This window comes from Miscanthus floridulus, chromosome 1 (genome assembly GCF_019320115.1).
Source record: "Miscanthus floridulus cultivar M001 chromosome 1, ASM1932011v1, whole genome shotgun sequence".
Lineage (NCBI taxonomy): Eukaryota > Viridiplantae > Streptophyta > Magnoliopsida > Poales > Poaceae > Miscanthus > Miscanthus floridulus.
In genome coordinates this window covers 176,615,987-176,637,569 of record NC_089580.1, presented here as the reverse complement: position 1 = coordinate 176,637,569, position 21,583 = coordinate 176,615,987, and the positions used below count along the sequence as shown (strand labels likewise).

General features: G+C 48.2%; 2 protein-coding genes, 1 non-coding gene and 1 pseudogene across 3 annotated transcripts; 1 reads left to right on the top strand and 3 right to left on the bottom strand.

Annotated features, from left to right (window-relative positions):
- Window positions 1–82: 82 nt before the first annotated feature.
- On the bottom strand, window positions 83–8,456 carry LOC136549243 (ubiquitin-ribosomal protein eL40z fusion protein). Its single transcript, XM_066540488.1, has 4 exons — window positions 8,286–8,456; window positions 8,008–8,197; window positions 442–508; window positions 83–312 (listed from the first exon to the last, which is right to left on the bottom strand). Exons 1-4 carry the CDS (start codon window positions 8,386–8,388, stop codon window positions 283–285), a joined length of 390 nt encoding a protein of 129 aa, XP_066396585.1. The 5' UTR covers window positions 8,389–8,456; the 3' UTR covers window positions 83–282.
- LOC136512298 (small nucleolar RNA Z266) lies at window positions 594–682 on the bottom strand. Its single transcript, XR_010773033.1, has one exon. It is a non-coding gene; the product is annotated as a small nucleolar RNA Z266 (small nucleolar RNA).
- A 1,012-nt stretch (window positions 8,457–9,468) lies between the features above and the next one.
- Window positions 9,469–10,842, top strand: LOC136549234 (peroxidase A2-like). Its single transcript, XM_066540483.1, has 4 exons — window positions 9,469–9,699; window positions 9,837–10,028; window positions 10,149–10,311; window positions 10,418–10,842. Exons 1-4 carry the CDS (start codon window positions 9,469–9,471, stop codon window positions 10,840–10,842), a joined length of 1,011 nt encoding a protein of 336 aa, XP_066396580.1.
- A 4,444-nt stretch (window positions 10,843–15,286) lies between these two features.
- Window positions 15,287–19,662, bottom strand: LOC136503327 (uncharacterized; annotated as a pseudogene).
- Between the last annotated feature and the right edge of the window lie 1,921 nt (window positions 19,663–21,583).

Sequence of the window (21,583 nt, the reverse complement as noted above, 5' to 3'; positions counted from 1 at the left end):
GTAGCAAGGAGCCAAGGACACGACCCCCCCCCCCCCCCCCCCCCCCCCCCCCCCCCCCCTAAACAAAATTGCTGCACCACACTGACCAAAACTACAAGAGCACAATAGCTATCGGTATATTGTACCGTCTGTCATCGACAATCGACAAGGTGAAACATCACAACAGTCCCAAATGTTGGGGGTAAACAAACACGGTTCAACAACCAGACAAGAACATAGTACAGCATACATTGCTACAACAGAGGACTTAAATTGTCCATGAAACTGACTATCGGCAACACCTCAGTTCTTGATCTTCTTCTTGGGCCTGAGCTGAAAGGAGAAAAGCAATAGAGATTTCAATAACTTAGTTGAGCTTCAATGCTTTAAAAATGGCAGGACAGAGAAGACGTGTGCTAGCCTACATACAGGCACAACACTTTGCAATGCAGTAACACTAACCTGGTTGCTGTGACCACACTTCTTCTTGCGGCAGTTGACAGCCCTGGGGTGCAGACGTGCATAGCATCTGCAGATAAATGGTAGAACATCAGGCCAATGAGGCAATGACCTAAAAGGACTTCCTGATACAATAACATGGAAAAGGGCAGGTAAAATGGCAAATCAGAGAAAAAATAGGCCTCAGTGTTTCAGCTCATAAGGTCACTTTGTATATCTAATTGATTCATCACTCCTGCCAATCAATTTCCTCAGAAGAAAATAACACAGTTTCACATTAAGAACAAAAACCAACACCAAGAGTGCACCAATACACCTCTAACAGGTCCAAATAATAGAAGTGTACCCATAGAACACAAAAGGTGAATGAGCAAAATCACCTTGCATAATGCAACATCCCAGCTGCAGCTTAGCTTAGGTTGCATGTGAAAGGGCAAGCGAACAGGGAACCGGATTTGTACAAAAGACACAAGCATAAACAGGAAAGTCAGAGTACAGAAACGCAACTTGAACAAAAAGAACCAAACTCCAGGTAAAAGTACACAGTGATGTCAAACAATGAGATGCCAAATACTAAATGTTAAAGCAAAGCAAATGTAATAGGTTATCTCAAATGTAATACAGTGTCATGTGGGGGCGCACGTACGTGAGACGCCGTGCGCGTGACGTGCGCCGCGCTGCAGAGCGCGCCCAGCTCTCGGCTGGGAAGGCCACCGTTAGTGGCTAAGTTTAGAAAGTAGCAATTAGTTATTTGGCTTTCCTATTAGTTTGTTGGCTTTCCTAAATTGTAGGCATGGCCGTTCCAGCCATGGGCTATTTATTATTGTATCCGGCACTTCGCAAATTAAGAAAGATCATTATCCCTAATCTCTCTCTTCTCTCTAACCAAACCTACGGTGGAGGGGCAAAACCTCACCGGAGACGACACGGACCGCGGCTACAACCTCCGTAGCCAAGGGCCGGCTACCCTGGGCGTCGAGGCCCTTGACAACCTGGTATCACGGTCACACCGATCCCGTTCGTCCGCCGCCGCCGCCGCTTCATCCTCCGCTGCCACGCTGCCCACCTCTGTCGCGCCTATTCCCAGCGCACCGGACTCCCCACCATCAGCCGCCTCCGCTACATCTCCCATGGCGGATCCCTCCAACGCCGACATCGCCAAGATGATCGAGAGCCTCACCGGCACGATCGCCTCCCTGCAGTCCGACGTCGCGGCCTTGAAGAAGGACAAGGACAAGTCCTCATCGTCCTCAGGTCCGGGCGGGGGCATGGACGGCCAGCACCACAACGATCGCCCTCCGCGGTTCCAGAAGATGGATTTCCCGCGCTATGATGGTACGGTCGATCCGCTCATCTTCGTCAGCCGCTGTGAATCTTATTTCCATCAACAGCGGATCATGGAAGAGGAGAAGGTGTGGATGGCCTCGTATAATCTTGAGGACGTGGCCCAGCTGTGGTACCTCCAGCTCCGGGATGACGAGGGCGTTCCTCGGTGGAGCCGTTTCAAGGACCTTCTCCAGCTGCGTTTCGGTCCGCCCCTGCGCTCTGCACCCCTCTTCGAGCTCGCGGAGTGCCGGCGCACAGGCACCGTGGAGGAGTACCAGAACCGGTTCCAAGCGCTCCTACCCCGCGCCGGGCCCCTGGAGGAAACGCAGCGCGTCCAGCTCTTCACGGGGGGTCTTCTGCCGCCGCTGAGCCATGCGGTGCGGATCCACAATCCGCAGTCGCTCGCGGCCGCCATGAGCCTCGCCCGCCAGGTGGAGCTGATGGAGCTTGACAGGCAGGCCTTGGCGCCGGCTCCTGCCCGGCCGGCACCCCGCGGCCTGCTCCCAGCACCGGCTCCGCGTCTCGCGCTTCCTGCACCGCCGCCACCACCGCCATTGGCCGCCGGGGGTGCCCGCCAGGAGCCCAAGCCGGTGAGACGCCTCTCGACGGAGGAGCAGGCGGAACGCCGTCGCTTGGGGCTGTGTTATAACTGCGACGAGAAGTACTCCCGCGGCCATAATCGGGTCTGCCGCCGTCTCTTCTACATAGCCGGGGTCACGCTCAACGACGACGAAGACGCCGCCCTGGACGGCCCCGATACGGAGGCTCCGGTCTTCTCGCTGCAGGCCGTGGCCGAGGTGCCGCCTTGCGACACGATGCAGGTCCGGGTGCGGGTGGGCGCGGTGACGCTGACCGCCCTCCTTGACACTGGCTCCTCTCATAACTTCATCGCCGAGGAGGCGGCGCGCCTCTGCAAACTGGCCATCCAGCCCAAGCCGCGCCTTACCGCCATTGTGGCGAACGGCGAGAAGCTCCAATGCCCCGGCGTCCTACGCCAGGCGCCCATTTCCGTCGAGGGCGAGGCGTTCGAGGTGGATCTCTTCGTCTTGCCGCTGGCGGGCTACGATGTCGTCCTGGGGACTCAATGGTTGGTTACCCTGGGGCCGATCACGTGGGACTTCAAGGCACGCACCCTGTCGTTCGCTCGCCAGGACCGACTGGTGTGCTGGTCAGATGTGGCTGCGCGCCCGGCTCCGTCTCTCGCAGCCACAGCCGGCGCAGGGGACCTCCTCGACGAGCTGTTGGACTCCTTCCAGGGGGTTTTCGCTGAGCCCTCTGGCCTACCTCCACAGCGTGGCCGGGACCACAACATCGTCCTCAAACCCGGTGTGCAGCCGGTAGCCGTTCGCCCCTACCGCTACCCGGCGGCCCACAAGGATGAATTGGAGCGGCAGTGTGCCGCCATGATCGCCCAGGGCATTGTCCGCCGCAGCGACTCCGCGTTCTCGTCCCCTGTCCTTCTCGTCAAGAAGCAGGACGGGTCGTGGCGTTTTTGCGTCGACTACCGCGCCCTCAACGCAATTACGGTCAAGGACGCCTTCCCAATTCCTGTCGTCGACGAGCTCCTTGATGAGCTCCATGGGGCGCGTTTCTTCACCAAGCTGGATCTCCGCTCGGGGTATCACCAGGTGCGGATGCGGCCAGCCGACATCCACAAGACCGCCTTCCGCACCCACGACGGCCTCTACGAGTTCCTGGTCATGCCGTTCGGCTTGTGCAACGCGCCGACGACGTTCCAGGCGCTCATGAACGACGTCCTCCGCCCGTTCCTCCGCCGGTTCGTTCTTGTGTTTTTTGATGACATCCTAATCTACAGCAGGACATGGGCGGACCACCTTCGACACATCCGCGCCGTCCTCAGCGAGCTCCAGCGCCAACAACTCTTCCTCAAGCGCGCCAAGTGTGCCTTCGCCAGTACCTCCATCGCGTACCTGGGCCACGTCATCTCCGAGGCAGGCGTCGCCATGGACCCGGCCAAGGTACAGGCGGTGCGGGACTAGCCGACACCGCGCTCGGCCCGCGCTGTTCGCGGTTTCCTCGGCTTGGCGGGGTACTACCGCAAGTTCGTGCATAATTACGGCACCATCGCTGCGCCGCTCACCGCTCTGCTGAAGAAGGAAGGCTTCCTGTGGTCTAGTGAGGCCTCGGCGGCCTTCGACGCCCTCAAAGAAGCAGTCACCACCGCCCCGGTTCTCTCCATGCCGGACTTCTCCAAGCCCTTCATCGTCGAGTGCGACGCGTCCTCCCACGGGTTCGGGGCCGTGCTGGTCCAGGACAGCCACCCTGTGGCTTTCTTCAGTCGACAGGTGGCACCTCGCCATCGCGCGCTTGCGGCCTACGAGCGTGAACTGATCGGCCTCGTGCACGCTGTTCGGCACTGGAGGCCGTACCTTTGGGGGCGGAGCTTCACCATCAAGACTGATCATTACAGCCTTAAATACCTGCTCGATCAGCGGCTCGCGACAATACCTCAACACCATTGGGTGGGGAAGCTGCTTGGCTTCGACTTCACGGTCGAATATAAGCCGGGCCAGGCGAATGCGGTGGCCGACGCGCTGTCACGCCGTGATACACCAACGGAGGGCTCTATCCTGGCGCTATCGGCTCCACATTTTGACTTCATCGACAGGCTTCGCCAGGCACAGGCCTCTGACCCTGCCCTCGTCGCCCTCCAGGAAGAGCTCGCCGCGGGCTCCAGAGGCTCACCATGGGCGCTGGTGGATGGGCTCGTCCAGTTCAGCGGGCGGTTGTACATCCCACCGGCCTCGCCCTTGCTGCCCGAGCTGCTGGCAGCCGTTCACGCGGAAGGACACGAAGGCGTTCAACGCACGCTGCACCGACTGCGGCGAGATTTCCATTTTCCTAACATGAAACAGCTCGTGCAGGACTGGGTGCGGGCGTGTCCTACATGTCAGCGCTACAAGTCGGAACATCTCCATCCGGCAGGCCTCCTCCTTCCGCTGCCCGTGCCCCAAGGCGTGTGGTCTGACATCGCCCTCGACTTTGTGGAGGCGCTGCCTCGGGTCCGGGGGAAGTCCGTCATCTTGATGGTGGTGGACAGGTTCAGCAAGTACTGCCACTTCATCCCGCTGTCCCACCCATACTCCGCGGAGTCGGTCGCCCAAGTCTTCTTCGCCGAGATCGTGCGTCTCCACGGCGTGCCACAGTCCATCGTGTCGGACAGGGACACTGTCTTCACCTCCACCTTCTGGCGCGAGTTGATGCGGCTGGTGGGCACCCAACTCCACATGACGACAGCCTTTCACCCCCAGTCCGACGGGCAGTCTGAGTCGGCCAACCGCGTCATCATCATGTTCCTGCGATGCCTCGCTGGGGACCGGCCGAGGCAGTGGCTCCAGTGGCTGCCATGGGCGGAGTACGTCTTCAACACCGCCTACCAGTCTTCGCTGCGGGATACGCCATTCCGCGTCGTTTACGGCCGGGATCCCCCATCCATCCGGTCTTACACGCCGAGAGAGACCAGGGTGGCCGCTGTCGCGCAGTCCCTGGAAGAACGGGATGAATTCCTCGCCGACATCCGCGCCCGCCTGGACCAAGCTCAGCTGGTCCAGAAGCATCAATACGACAAGAACCACCGCCAAGTGTTGTACAAGGTGGGGGACTGGGTGCTGCTCCGCCTACGCCATCGACCGACGGCCTCTATGCCCCAGTCCGTCACCGGCAAGCTGCGCCCGCGCTTCTACGGCCCCTACCGCGTCACCGAGCTCATCAACGACGTCGCGGTTCGCCTCGCTCTGCCGCCGCGTGCCCGTCTGCACGACGTGTTTCATGTTGGGCTACTCAAGCCGTTCCATGGCTCACCGCCGGATGCACCACCACCGCTCCCTGTTGTCCGCCATGGTGCTGTCATTCCGGAGCCAGAACGCGCCGTCAAGACGCGCCTAGCGCGCGGTGTGCGCCAGGTGCTGATTCACTGGAAGGGCGAGTCGCCTGCCTCGGCAACCTGGGAAGACGTTGACGCTTTCTCCGCCAAGTACCCAGATTTCCAGCTCGAGGACGCGCTGGCTCTCGAGGAAGGGGGAGATGTCATGTGGGGGCGCACGTACGTGAGATGCCGTGCGCGTGACGTGCGCCGCACTGCAGAGCGCGCCCAGCTCTCGGCTGGGAAGGCCACCGTTAGTGGCTAAGTTTAGCAAGTAGCAATTAGTTATTTGGCTTTCCTATTAGTTTGTTGGCTTTCCTAAATTGTAGGCATGGCCGTTCCAGCCATGGGCTATTTATTATTGTATCCGGCACTTTGCAAATTAAGAAAGATCATTATCCCTAATCTCTCTCTTCTCTCTAACCAAACCTACGGTGGAGGGGCAAAACCTCACCGGAGACGACACGGACCGCGGCTACAACCTCCGTAGCCAAGGGCCGGCTACCCTGGGCGTCGAGGCCCTTGACATACAGCAAGAAAAATACACCTCCTCCGATCTTCAGATTCAGTGTGGTTAAAGCAAGAAGTCGTCATCAAGCCAGTAATAGGTTATCTCAAATGTAATACAGCAAGAAAAAAAAATGGGAAAATGAAACAATCAGGCTGCTCAATGATTTGTTCAGTGTAGAAATGGAACAATGATTGGCTGGTGAGAAAATGCTGAAATACACTAGAAGCCACATGCCCATAGGTCAATGCTTGAATACACTAGAAGCCACATGCCCAGAGGTCATGAGATGTCTGGCCTCACCCCCTCACTTCAGCAAAATGCTCAAGCAGGAAACATTTTGAACTAAGAGTGCACCCATAGGGCCAAATCATGTTTCTTTGAAAAACAAAACAAGGAGTTTTTGCATATTTGCTTGAATGATCTCTGGTGGTCTCATGTTATCAAGGTGTGCACGCTGATAAGCTAAAAATGAGAAGTACAATATAGCACCTGAGCTAGTTCAATCGCATAAGAGAAATTTCAATATTTAACCCTGAGTTCGTAGGCCTCTCAATATTTGACATCCAATTCGTAAGCCTTTCAATATTTGACCCTCCGCACGCGAATTCTTTCAATATGAGGGATTTCTCAGATTTTCTCTCTTTTTCTATTTCTAAATATCTGTTCTCACTCCTCAGAACATGGGAAATGACAAAACTACCCACGCCTTCTTATCCTATCCTGCAACCGTTTGCGTTCCTTCGTCGCGATCGCGACCGCACGGAGGAGCGAGGCCGCTCGCGGACACCGCCGCCTGACCCCGACCCCGCCCGTATGCAGCGGCGCCGCCTATCCAGTTCACCTCCGCGTGCCTAGACCCCTTCCGCCCGAGGCGCGACAAGCGCAGGTGCTCGACCAGCCGCCGCCCGCTTCCGGCCACTCCGGCGCCGGTTGACTAGCCGCCGCCGGCCCCCACTCGCCGAGCACCGCTGGTGGGTGTTGTCGCTGCATACTAGTTCTAGTCGTCGCAGTCGCCCTCCACCTCCATCACGCCGCGCATGCAGCATGTGGTGGCCGTCAAGGATGGGATCCGCCCGGAGCATGGCCGGGAGCGGGCGTCTGACCGCCCGCCGGCTGCGCGTGCGATGTCTCCTGCAGCTCCGATCCGGACATGCATGCTATATACCATATACACGAAGTGGTTATCACACATGCCTAGCTAGCTGGATTTAGATTAAGCTAATACTACTACTAACATGCATCGAGCCCCCGTTCTAACACGATGTTAGCTTAGCCAAAAAAAACATCAAGCACCGGCCATATGCCTGACGACGACAGAAACCAGGCCAGCCGGGAAGATGTTGTGAGAAATGCGCACAAACCGAGGGAACCGAGGGGCTGAGCAAGCGTCTAGGCCATCTGATAAGAGCGGAGGGTAGTATTGTCATTTCCAGTGTCCTAAACAGTGTAAAGAAGCAACTAGAAATAAGAAATGAGAGAAATCCTTCGTAATCCCTAAGATTGAAAGAATTCGTATGCGCATGGTCAAATATTGAAGTGGCGTTCGAACTCAGGGTTAAATATTGAAATTTCTCATCGCGTAATTACATATCAAGCTCCTACTAATGCTGAGGTTAAATTCCGTTTGCCAAATTGTTCATTTCTTAATAGCATTAGATCTCAAAAGTTTTCCATACATGAATCCCTGTGGTTATAAATTCCACACACCATGTGAAGTTCCTACGAATAGCCATCGTCGCTACAATTCGAGATGACGTTTTCGAACGATAATATTGCACTGAACAGAACAAAGTTTCCATTTCGGGGCCACAGAAATGTTAACAGGATGAGGGCGTAGGTGGTAACTTACTTGCGGCAGATCATCTTGTCCTGGTTGTACTTGCGAGCGAGCGCCTGCAGCGAGGGCTCAATGATGCCACCGCGGAGCCTGAGCACGAGGTGGAGCGTGGACTCCTTTTGGATGTTATAGTCCGCAAGTGTGCGGCCATCCTCCAGCTGCTTCCCGGCAAAGATCAGCCGCTGCTGGTCCGGCGGGATTCCTACGGACGGAAGAAACCAAACCGCTTAGCGCCTGCGTTACATGCTAATATTCTTGCTACCGAAAGATGAGCTAACGCGCTCGCGTACCTTCCTTGTCCTGGATCTTGGCCTTGACATTGTCGATGGTGTCGCTGCTCTCGACCTCGAGGGTGATGGTCTTCCCCGTCAGTGTCTTCACGAAGATCTGCATCTTGTCGGACCTGGATGTTCTCGGGGCTGGGGGCTCCTGTGATTGCTGCGGCGGCGAAGGGAATAGGGAGGCGGCGGCGGCGCGTGCGGGGGTTTTATACGTAGTTGCGGCGGCGGTTTAGGGTTTGGTCAGGCAGGCTGGTGGAGTGAAATGGGCCGTTGAAATCGGGCCGTGCGTTTTGCTTTGTGGTCCTCGGCCCATTGGATGCGGTGGAGAGCTGAGAGCTGGATCTGGCACGATGCTTCCATTTTGATACTCTCAAAGGAAATTTTGATTCATTCTCGCAGTAATATAAAAAAGTAAAAATAGAAGAAAGCATTATTTTATACAGATTTTTACGATAATTTTATACAGTTGGATGCATGGAACTTGCTAGCGTCAGCATCACGACTGTGCGGGGAAAAAATTGACGCAAAGAAATATTCATGCCAATATGAGGAAGACACACTTGAGTTAAATCCCCACGACACTTCGAACGCGCTGTCAGGTAGTTCTTGAAGATTAAACGGAGACGAATTCTTGATTTAACATTAAACTACTCCTGTGACGGTGAAGTTCTAAGTGAAGTCTTCACGGATGATTGAAGCGAGTGAAAAAGGCACGGAGCATCAACATCGCCAACGCATATTCAGACGCACTTTTGAAATGTCTTATGCGATTAGTTGTGCAATAATTTAAGCATCTATAACGACAATTAACCGCACTACATCTGCAGGACCATTTCCTCGTCGCCTCTGCAATCAGAGACCCTTTCTGAATATAACCAGTACGCGTTGGTGCCCGGAGTGAGTCTTCGCGCGCACTGTTAGTTGCCTGCTTGATTTATTATTTGCAATGAAAGCATCAAGAAGGCCCGTGCCGGGAACATGTCAAAACCTCGCTTGCACTGCGTTACTATAAGTAGAACCATCGCCATGCCCCGATCCACGACATACAAGGTCACCGCTAAAGCAAGTGACAACCGGGCGAGCTAGCCTGTAGCCACTAGCCAGCCATAACCCATAAACCTCGCTGCACACGCGACAAAACAAGCGCGATCACGAGGCAGAGGTTTGGAAGAGAGTCTTTCGGCAAAGATCGATGGCGGTCCCAGCGATGCCAGCAGTGGCCGTAGCAGCCCTGTTCGCGGCGGCGTTCGCCCTCGCGGCGCTCGGCGGCGCGGAGGCGCAGCAGCTGAGCCCGGCGTACTACGACGGCTCGTGCCCGCACGTCTACGACACGGTGCGGCGCGTGGTCCAGGAGGCGCGCGCCTCCGACCCGCGCATCCTCGCCAGCCTCCTCCGCCTCCACTTCCACGACTGCTTCGTCAATGTACGTGCACGCCGCCCATGCATGGCGCTACGCTAACTTATTCCTCAGTTGCATCGGTTGCGACCGGACACCAAGCGGTGTGCCTGAACGACGGTGCTCGCGTCGCGTGCTCGATTGATCGTGTCGTGCTCGTGCAGGGTTGCGACGCGTCGCTGCTGCTCGACGAGACCCCGACGATGCGCAGCGAGAAGGCAGCCGACCCCAACAACGGCTCCGCGCGGGGGTTCCCCGTGGTGAACGACATCAAGGCCGCCCTGGAGAACGCCTGCCCAGGCGTCGTCTCCTGCGCCGACATCCTCGCCCTGGCCGCCGAGGTCTCCGTTGAGCTGGTTAGTGCCCTGACACGACACATATATATAGACGGTGCAACGTACAAGAAGTTACCGTCGATCGAGAGCAACACTGCGGCTGGCCGTTAATGCCGTTTTCCTGACTGGATATATGAGCAGGCAGGAGGTCCGTACTGGAGGGTGATGCTGGGCCGGAGGGACGGCGTGACGGCTAACTTCGATGGTGCCCAGAACCTCCCAAACCCGAAGGAAGAGTTGAACGATCTGAAGCAGAAGTTCGCCGACCTCGGCCTCGATGACACCGACTTCGTGGCCCTCCAAGGTATTTCACTTTAGCACACGGACGGAACGACACACCAACGACCGGTCCTGTGGCCGCGCGCGTGTTGAACTCAGATAATGATGACGTGCATCGTTGCACCGTGCAGGGGCACACACGATCGGCCGCGCCCAGTGCACGTCGTTCCAGGACAGGCTCTACAACTTCAGCGACACGGAGCAGCCGGACCCGACGCTGGACCGGTCCTACCTCGCCGCGCTCCGCGAGAGCTGCCCGGCGGCGGTGAGCGGCAACACGCGCCTGAACAACCTCGACCCGGCCACGCCGGACACGTTCGACAACCGCTACTACGCCAACGTCCTGCGCAACCGCGGCCTGCTCAGGTCCGACCAGGCGATGCTCTCGGCGCCCGAGGAGGGCGCGGGATCCACCGCGCCGATCGTCGGGCGGTTCGCCGACAGCCAGGCCGAGTTCTTCCAGAGCTTCGCGACAGCCATGATCAAGATGGGGAACATCGCGCCCCTCACCGGGGGAATGGGGGAGGTCAGGAGGGACTGCAGGGTGGTGAACTGAACCTGATTCTGTTCTTATTGTAGTTTGTTCCTCAATATTCATTCAACATGTAAATTCATGATTCTTTTTCCCTACAGAAGTCCATGAATTGTTTGAATTAAGAATATTTAATAAATCAATATTTTCTAGAAAAACGGTCTCCCTCTTAACAAAACACGTGTCCGTTGACACGTTCTCAAAAAAAAATTGTCTCGGTCTTTTTATGAAGCACGCTCATCGCCATAGTCCTAAATGTACATGCACTCCGTTGCCCTACGCCTATAATTGCTCCAAAGCAGTAATTAAGTTGTAAATCTAAGATTGATAAAGCCATGTAACATTTGTGTGTTGATTTGAAATTGTGGAGGTTTAGCCCCACAGTACATAGCTGTTGTTTGGTTCGGCCTTTTTGCCTAGTTATTGGTTCAACCTATGAGACGTCACTCCTGGTTTCGTTTAGCTAGGCCAAAAAAGGGTGTGTTTGGTTCATGTGGATATCCATGGATACAAGGTGTTTTGTTGGATGAACAAGCTGAACCTGGATATCCACAACAGGGAATATTCTGGGTAGATGTTGAATATCCTACCCCTAAAAAATCTAGCAGATGAGGATATCCACACGTTGATTAGCACATGTTTTGTGTGACAATTAGAGTAGTATAGTGCTAATTAATATATTTTATTTTTAATTAGTGATTATAATGACAAGATTAGTGTCGGTGCATATTTATTAGGGTATAATTAGTTGTTATTATTTTTAAATAATAGATATAATTAGTCAAGTACTTTTATCCCATGCAATCTCATCCATCCAACCAAACAGAAAAATGGCTCGTCCCATCTATTCAACCAAATAGAAAACATGAATATCCATATCCCGAAATTCATGGATGGTCATATCCCATCCATCCTTGTCCTTAAACCAAACACACCCTTAGTTCATGCAGTATTGGATACAAACCTTCAAAACGGCGATGCCACACCTCTCCTGTCGGTATCTAATTACAACACGCGACTCCCGAACTCTGTCTTCTCCGCTCGCAAGCAACTCCAGACGCGATTACTAAACCAAACAAATGTCGTTTTTCCAGCGGCAGAGCCAAGAATTACACATAAGGGGCCGTTCGAAGAATTTCAAAATATGAGAATTGAGTGTAGCTTATTTGTTTAGATTTTTGTCTCGGGGTTATGTTCCTATTTTTTTGAATTTATTCTAGTATTTGACGATTTAACCATGATCGCTACTCTTCACGTAGTAGACGACCGTGTATATCGACAGTAGGGCGCATGTGATGACTCATGAATATTGAAGTCTACCGGCTTAATATTTCAGAAGTGCTCATACCCATGGTAGGTGATCGTGACTGTTGATAACAGGGCACATATGATTACTAATGAATCTTGAAATCTACCGGCTTAGTATTTCGTAAGTGCTCATAGTCGAGTAGGACGTGTGTTTGGTCATATGAGTGTGCGTACGTGCATGTACATTAGCGTCTACATTTATAATGTAATTCATAATAAAAAGGGATGGTCACCGAATTGTTATTGCTAGTTAAATGCATATTTAATAAAATATGAAGTATAATGAAATATAAGTATTTTAATAAACCAAATAATTTAATAGATATATCCTATTATGGTAGGCAAATAAATTTAGATAAATCAAAATATTTTATTTTAATTATATTATGTGATTTTGTTGTCTAAAAGATATTAGTAAACATTATAACAAGAATTTTTATTATACTCTTTTAATATAAAGATAGAGTATCTACTATATATATATATATATATATATATATATATATATATATATATATATATATATATATATATATATATATATATATATATATATATATATATATATATATATATATATATATATATATATAAATGTATTGTTAGGGGGGGGGGGGGGGGGGGGGGGGCTCCGCCAGTGCGTTTTCCCTTACACTGTAATGGATCACCTTGCTACTTGATCACATTACCATTGCCACTAGTGGGTTTTAATAGACTTACTAGCAGACCAACTAACTTAGCTAAGGAGCTTCTAACTATTAGTTCTACAAGTTGGTTTAGGGCTACTATTTTGACCTCCCATACCCTTTGTGATTATTTGTTTCTTTTATATTTAATATAATTCAGTAGGTGTCTTGCCCCTTCTGTTCCTTGAAAAAACCACTTATTAGTGACATGTTAGTAGATGAATCCAACAACTTCCTTGGTAATAATAAGCTAGTAGCTGTTAGCTATTAGTTAGCTAATTATTAGCATAGTAGATCCAAATAAGTAGGTGATGCATATTCCACAAGTTTGAATCTACTATGGACGGACCAGGTGGGTGTTAATAAAAATAATGCACTAATGTTGTATCTAGACGTATTTGTTGAGGCTGACACAAGGGACTCTACAAATCCGTTACAAGCTCTAACGCAAGCTTGTTTGTGAGCAGCTTTCCCATTAGCATATTAGCTTCGCAAAGCTATGTATACTAGGCCAACCCAATACACCAGCGTGGTTGTTATCCTCGCAGAGCCATGTAGGCTTGAACACCAGGTGGAGAGAGAGTGGATGATGGTTTGGCAATGTGTCAGGTAGCCTGCAGAAGCAATTATACAGTCTGTTCGGTTGGCTGGTTCGTATCGTTGCTGTCTTGCTGGTTCGTAAAGAAGTACTGCTGGCTGATTTGCGTGAGAGAAAAATACTATTTCAACTGAAAATTTACGATCGTTTACGATAAGCCACAACCAAACGAACAGGCTGATAGCTTATCAGAAAAAGTAAAGCCTCGAGGAAAGAAAAGAAAGTGCCTAAGGGAAAAGGATGGCTCGTAGCCCTGCTGTTGTGTTACATTTTTCGGGTGAAGTAGCACTTCATATCTGTATGCGTTCGAATAATAGTTAGTCCAGTCACCCAAAGCCTACATGGCAGTAACTTTTTGCTCAGACCACTAGCCGGTGTTGGTATGCGTTGGTGATGCTCTAATTGGCTTATGGTCCCCTGATCTCTTCAGTTTTCAGCAGAGGTTGGGAGAGCTCACCTGGCCCTCCTCCTCCCGCGCCCGGTTTGCACAGACAATTAGCCCTTCCAATATTTTTTATTCAATATGAACAAGAGGAAGAAGGAAAAATAGAGAAAGATGAGGAGAACAGAAATATTAAAAACTTTTAACCGGTCAGTCTAGACCTGCTACTAGTTATAAGCGTTTTGGAGTAGAGTGATTAATATTCAAGTTAATTCCCTCAATGCCATTGGAAATTTTATCTCTTCTCTCACTACCATTGAAATTTCGAACTTCCCTCACTGCCATCGGAATAAATTAACACTTCCCTCATTGCCATTTCTGTCAAAATCTGTTTGGTTTGCTGTTAAGTTGAATCTAGAAATGACCATTTTGCCACTCCCAAGCAAATGATGTGAAAATTAGGGAAAAAAATCATATCTTTTTCATATGATCTCGGATGAAAATGATTTTTACACGAAAATTGTAGCTCTCGATGAGATATACATCTTCTAATTTGAGTTTTTTCATTTGAGATCGTTAAGATGATTTTTTCGTAATTTTCACATCATTTGCTTGGGAGGTGCAAAATGGTCATTTCCATATCAACTTAACAGCAAACTTAATGGTTTATGACGGAAATGGCAATGAGAGAAGTATTATTCCGATGGCAGTGAAGGAAGTTCGAAAATTTCCAATGGCACTGAGGAAATTGGCTCTATGTGGCCGGTAGGCCTCCATGATAACTCAGCTGTGAAGACGTCCGGTCGGGGACGCTTTGTCCGCTTGGCAAAGATTTGATTATTCTCTAGGCATATCTCAGCACGCAACAGTTGCAACTCCTGGAGATCAATCACCAGAGTGCGCCCAGCCCCTTCTGTCTTCACCACGGCGGTTCTGAGAAAGTGGCGTTCGAGCATTTGGGCTTCTCGTCGTGTGTGAAAGCAGTGGTGCCGAGGTCATCCTCCAACCGAGTGATTTGTTTTTTCTTTGATCTGCAACTTGGTATTTGCATTTGCAATGACCCTCGCAATTCGCAAAGGTAGGTGAGCATTTCAATTCTTGCGCTCAGTCCAACGCATTGTGACCTCTCTGGCTTCCAAGTAGTTGCTCCTTGATCTAGTCAATCGATTGTTAGCTCCAGCTTTGGAGTTCCCGGCTTCTCGCGCCATGTTCCTGAGAAGTTTCATAGCCAGACACAAAATAAATTGCATTGAATTTTTTTAAGAACCTTTTTGTAACAGGGGACCGGCGCTGGGAAACGTTGCTAACCCAACGGAGACTTCTCTCATGTTGATTCAAAATTTGCCAAGCAATTGGGACGACAAATTCTTGGTTTTAAGCGAGTAACCGAGAAATGAGAGAGCTCTTCACCACGCAAAAATAGAAGCTAGAAACTCAGAATACTCAGCATGCCCGTGGGCCGGATTCAGCTAACTGTATCATGAAAACTTGAAAAGCATCAAAGATAACTATGGTTTCAGTTTCATTTTATTAGATAATGTTGGCAATCAAACATCCAGATGGTCCTAGACATAAAATGGTAGTCAATAAAACATCTTAACAAATTCCAACACGGAAGTTACAACCTACAAGACAAACACCTATGGTTTCAACTTTATACAGTCACAGGCCGATTCTACAAAAGAAGTGCAAGGCGTTGCTTGTATCTTTCAATCCGACGACTCCGATCCTTTTGCAACCTGTCAAAAAACCATTTGTAAAAAAAAAGGAATAAGAAGTTGAGAACTAGTTGTCCCATCGAGATCACTATCTTGATATGTTGTTCGTTTACGCTTTACAAACAGCAGTTGTACTGGGGCAATAAGCTATCAACTTTGAACATAAGAACATGTACACTAATCTAGTTTATAACAACCACACAGAGGCATGGACCAATAATTTCTATTGCAATGCCATGTATCTGCCTAATATTAATTATTCTGATAATTGATTAGCCCTGTAGAGAAGGGGTGAAATAAAACGATAACAAAATATGCATACCCAGCACGTATCCTTATGGCACGCTTTACATGCTGCTTCAATAAGTCGCTTGTATTGTATTCACCGTTGGCATCCTGCACGATGAAGGAGTAAATACTATCCGGGGTCCAATATTGTAATGTTAAATGGAACACTTGTGATCTGATGAAAAATAAAGGCGCTCAACAGACTAAAAACTAGTGGTAGATGATGCAGAATAAGAAACAACTCTTCTGAAAATTTCATTACCAAAGAAAAAAAAACTATTTCATCACTTAAGACAACCAACGAACAGTTCATTGGTAAATTTGGTAGGGTACATGAGTATGAGACCGAATTTTGCAACATGTTGGCTTCAAATAATCCGTTACTTAACTCTTCCCCAGGAATAAAGAATGTATTGCTTTTTAGATGGGACACATAATGTCTTAAGCAGAAGAAGATGCAAACAAGAGTAACCTATGTGGAGCATCAAGCTCGGGAAATACTTCTGCAAACACAAAAACTGGAAGGGTACCAAGGGGAGACAAAAACAAGTGTAAAATCTAAAAGGCTCCACCCTACAGAAGTTGTCTTTGTCTAGTCGCAAAAAAGACATTTGCAAGTCTATATCATAATGCTAGTTATGAAGGCCCAGATGCCAAAATTTTGTAAATGGCCCCATGAAGGTCTAAGAAAGATGAAAAAACTGTGGCCTATTGCGTCAAATGTATTTAGCTACATCTTTAATCCACTCCTTCATGGTCAAAACCAAAGATATAAAACTAAAAAACATCATTATCTGTCTGCTAGTGACCTGCCACATAGTTCAATCAACAGTGGATTTTTCAAACTTACAGCCTTTTATATTTTAGAAAGTGGTATTGGTATGGTATAAGTTTAATGTTCAACTTTCAAAAACCCAAAACTAACAATATGGACAACGCAACCAAAAAAAAAAAGGACAACAAACAAGTAGAATCCAAAACTGAGTGAGGAAGATAATCCCAGTTGTGAGCATCATAGTGCATTTATCAGAAGATATTAACTTAGTGAGCCAAACTGCAAAGCAAATTTTATAGAAGATACCTTCTGTGGCTCTTCATCTGAATCTTCACCTGAGGCATCATTATTGTCCCTTTCTGATATTCTAGAATATACAACTGAAGCAGGCAAAGGTCTTGGAAGAAGGGGTTCACCATTTCCAAAGCTTGGCTGAGTTAGTGAATAGAACATGAATCATGTGCACTGATAACATGGCAACAAAGGAGTTTGGACAGCAGATGCAATCAAACATCAAGAAGAAAATGGGAAATGAAAACACAATCCATCCAGACAAGAAATAGTAGTGTCGATTGGGTTTCTGGACTGTGGAGTCAGAAAAAAGAAGAAAAGGGAAGGCAGCATCCATCTACACACAAAAAAAGACATTACTCTGTGTAAACTGATAAACTGCACTTAGCAATTCAGACAGGCATGGAGCTTCTTAAACTACATGAACTAAAATAATCGAACACATGTAGCCTCTAGATGAAACAAAATCAAAAGCAATAAACACAAATTTACAATTTAAGACACACATCTTTCACTGATCATTGCAGAATATATTTGCCTTCATATAACTCAAATCATGTTTTTATAGTACAGCATAGAATTTAAATCATCCTAGACATAAATACATAAGTAAATATTTGTCAAGGAAAAATATCAACACTTAATTTCTGAAAGCAGATTGACTCCTAAGCAAAGATTCAGATTTTTGACATATACTGATCAAATATCCAAGATAAAGGGATCTGAGCAGGAACGTATTACTTCTCATACATCATACAAATACTGTACGAAAAACACATAATTTTAATCAAAGTAAAAGATTTAGATAATGAGAGAAGGCACCATAAAGACACTTGAGGAATGTTAGACAGCTAATTTAGAGAAATTTCATAGTAAAGGAACAATGCTAATTCAGAATAGTTTTAACAAGCAACCATGTGACCAACTGCTACATTCATATGAAAGAAGAAAAGTATGCTAACCTGACTTTCATGTGGAACACCATTACGAACCCACGATCGACAGAGAGCGTACAAGGATCCTGACTCACTATCCAGCAGGTTAACCTTTGAGCAACCAATACAAAACCATAAGAAATGTTAACCGTTCTGTGCAACCCATGTTATTTATCTATAAACTTAGCAAAATGGTCCTTATTTAGGCAGCATAACAATCCCTTCATAAATAAGATGATAGTCCTGACTTATAACTTAAGTATCAATATGATCATAACTGTTTGAAGAATATGAAACCGAACCAGGTTGTCTTGCTCAAACAGGAAAAGAGAAATGAAGATAGCATATAACATTGTCATAACCTTTTCCGCCTCTTTACTAAATACTCCCTCCATTCCAAATTGTAAGTCCTTCTGGTTTTTCTGGATACATAGTAGTATCCAGAAAAGCCAGAACGACTTACAATATGGAACAAAGGGTGTATTAAAATATGTAAAGTCAAATGTCATCACGGATCCTGTGATCCATTTCTATGCGGATTATTCACTGGAAAAATTTAAAACTATCCAGAAAGTACAATCATCGCAGTCTAACTAGACCATGTACTGAGTTACCGACAATAACACAATGATTAAACTATTGCAATTCGCCCAAAGAACAAGTACTTACTTTGCGGTCATTAATCACCACAACTGTAGGTTCTTCTCTGCTATTTTCCCTGTAGTGAAGTCAAATGCAACATTTTATGCTACAAGTTTTGATTCCAAATGAGAAACACATGTGCTTATTGTTTTGTTGCATACCTGTCTTTTGGGTTGCTCTGCTCATTGGATGGAGCAACAGGTGGTATTGGATTAACCTATGATGTTCCAACAGAAACAGAACAAAACATATTAATATTCAACTTGAGGAAGTCTTTCAAAGTATGATTTGGCTATTAATTTCTCTTACAACATATAACTACTAGAAGGCATGTAAAATATGAACATAACATTGACTTTTTAAAAAAAATCCTAATATGCCCCTGCATTTTGAAATCGACGGGAGTAACATGCTAAGACGACAGGCTACCCTGATTTATCTCTCCAGTATTCCACGAGGACTGAATGACCAATGACTAACCACACACGTGCCATTAGATCACTTTAGCTACATCGTAACATCCCACAATATAGCCAGATATTTAATCGAACACCTCAAAAGCATCAGGCCCAAGCCTCCAAATGCTCCATCAGACTTAAAAAAATCAAAATTTACCGATAGCAATCCAAAACTACAAGCAAACGTTTAATTGGAGGACCGAAGCTTTAGTCCAATTCACCTTCCATTCAGAGCTGACGAACAAAAATTCACTGACCTTGGGCTGCGAAGCTATAGGAACTCCTCGGGGAGGCTGCTCGGGCCGCGCCGCCACGCCCGCCACAAGCGCCCGAGGCACGGCCGCGAAGGACCGGGGCAGCTCGCGCACCAGGGGCTGCTGCTGCTGCGCAATGGGGACGGCGACGGCGTGGGTCCGGGGGTACCCGACGGCCATCGGAGGAACGCGGCGGAGCTGCGCGGTAAGCGGCCGCGGCCGCGGAGTTGGACGTGGACGCGGATCTCAGGACGGGGTAGAGGATGCCGTGGGGCACGGAGGAGCCGTGGCCCGGAGGGTTAGGGTTCAGCGGCCGGCCGGTGAAGAGCGGGGGCGCCGGTGCCGCCGCTGTGGCACGGGGGGAGGAGGTGGCGAGGAACGCGCGGGGCAGCGGGTGGGATGCGGCGGCCGCGGCGGCGGTGGCGGGCTGGGGCTGCCCCCGCGGCGGAGAGGCCATGGCGTGTGGTGTGGCGCGGGCGGAAACGGGAGCCGTGGACCGCGGCGGTGGGGTCGCGCTTTTGAAACCGTTTGAATCCGGTTCGTAGAGTGCGCGTGTTGCACTTGGCCACTTGGGTAGACCTTGTCGAATTTTCAGGCGCGCGGATCGGATCGGCTCCACCATTCACGTTCAAACCAAAAGACCAAAATCCAATTGTCCATGATCAAAAGACCCATAAATCAGATTTGCTCGAGCGATACAAGTACTCGGTTGGTTTTTGGGCTGATAAGTCTGACCGGTGCTGGTTTATTGTGAGAGAAAAATACTATATCATGGCTGATAAGCTCTGGCTGAAACCAACAAGCTAACAGACTGACATGGCTGCAGTTCTGCTGGAAATCAATTGGAATTTTGTGTTGGTAGTACAAAAATACTCGCTCCATTCTGAATTACAGGTACAAGTCGTTCTGACTTTATAATTTGATTTGAAATTGAGCGATACAAATGGGCCGCTGGTGACGGTTGAGAAGTGTAGCAAACCGTCTGAAACTGAAATCCCCATCATTCATTTTTACATGGCTTGGTCATATAAAATTGACCTTTATCATATAACTTTTTTGTTAACTTTTTTGCGAGAATTTTTTATAACATATTTAAAATGCAAATAAAACTATAATCTTTATAGATACTTTTAAATATATTAAATCATATCGATTTTGTAGAATGTATATAACTTGCCTGCCTTAAATTGAACGATGATGGTCCAAGCGTTAACTTGAAAAGTTTTTGCCAAAAGGAATCTTAGACTTGGCAAAATATTTTCGCAAAAATAACCCACTTTGTGACACTAGACTTTGTTGATACAGGTGAACTTTTCTTGTATGATTTGTATTTTATTAAGAGTAATTTATAGTGAAATGGATATACCGGGGGAGGTTCCTTTTGATCAGGAGTAATACGCCACTCATTTTTGTGGCCTTGTATTAATTGCTAGAAAATAGTCTACCCTATTACAATTTCTATAGCAATGCAGTAAGATGTCAGCTCTAAATTAATTAGATTTCATGTGGTAGAACATGTCAACCCAGGTTTAAAGCTCCATCCAAAAACTTCAGTGCGGGATTCTATGAAAATTGGAGTGTACGTAGGCAACTTCAAGATTTATGGAATTTTTTTGCAAGTTGCAACATAGTATATGACCCAGACAAGCCATTTTGTTAGGAGATATGCTTATGGCATACACATTTGTCTCAGGGCAACTGCCACCTCTCCTCTGCAAGCATTTGTAGAGATGCCACTACGGTGAGTTGCGCCCCTCAAGCTGATTTGAATTCGAGTCCAATGCCAATACAAATGGTGGTTGCATTGGTGGAGCTCAGGCAAAGATTTATGGCGAAGGAGGTTCATGATCAGCTTGATCAAATTCAAGTAGTTAGGATGTCTCCAACATTTGCCAAATACTCTATCTGTCCTAAATTATTTGTCATTTTTTGTTTCCGTGCCGCAAGTTTGACTCGTTTTGTAGAAGATACGTGCAACATTTGTATCTCTAAATAAATTTATTAAAAAACTAGATTCAAAGATCTTTCCAATAATACCAATTATATACCATAAATATTAATATTTTTTAATATATGTTTTGTCAAATTTGTTTTTTTGAAGCGAAAACGATATATATTTTGGGACGGAGGGAGTAGCTATTTAAAGTGAAATTCTATTGGATGTGAGGGGCAAAGAGCAGCGCGCTAGCGAGAGAACAGTCGCATTTTGTTTGATGATATTTTGGCTGAAATGTTCATACTTGGTGAGTTGTATACGAACATAAATCATAGAGCTAAATGAGAGTAATAAAGGGCTAGAGCCTCAAGCCTGAACATGGCTAAACGCTCATGTTTTCAGGCGCATGCATGGAAAAAGAGTCCGATCGAGCATGCAACGAGACGGCTGTCACGTACGGCGTCCGGGTACTTGAAGCTGGATAGAATACGGAG

Excerpts from the sequence above, each read along its gene's own strand:
- LOC136549243 (XM_066540488.1), bottom strand. The coding sequence starts at position 8,388 with ATGCAGATCTTCGTGAAGACACTGACGGGGAAGACCATCACCCTCGAG. Across the intron at positions 8,198-8,285 it reads CAAGATCCAGGACAAGGAAG|GAATCCCGCCGGACCAGCAG; the intron begins GTACGCGAGCGC and ends TTCCGTCCGTAG. Across the intron at positions 509-8,007 it reads GACAAGATGATCTGCCGCAA|ATGCTATGCACGTCTGCACC; the intron begins GTAAGTTACCAC and ends ATTTATCTGCAG.
- LOC136549234 (XM_066540483.1), top strand. The coding sequence starts at position 9,469 with ATGGCGGTCCCAGCGATGCCAGCAGTGGCCGTAGCAGCCCTGTTCGCG. Across the intron at positions 9,700-9,836 it reads TCCACGACTGCTTCGTCAAT|GGTTGCGACGCGTCGCTGCT; the intron begins GTACGTGCACGC and ends GTGCTCGTGCAG. Across the intron at positions 10,312-10,417 it reads CGACTTCGTGGCCCTCCAAG|GGGCACACACGATCGGCCGC; the intron begins GTATTTCACTTT and ends TGCACCGTGCAG.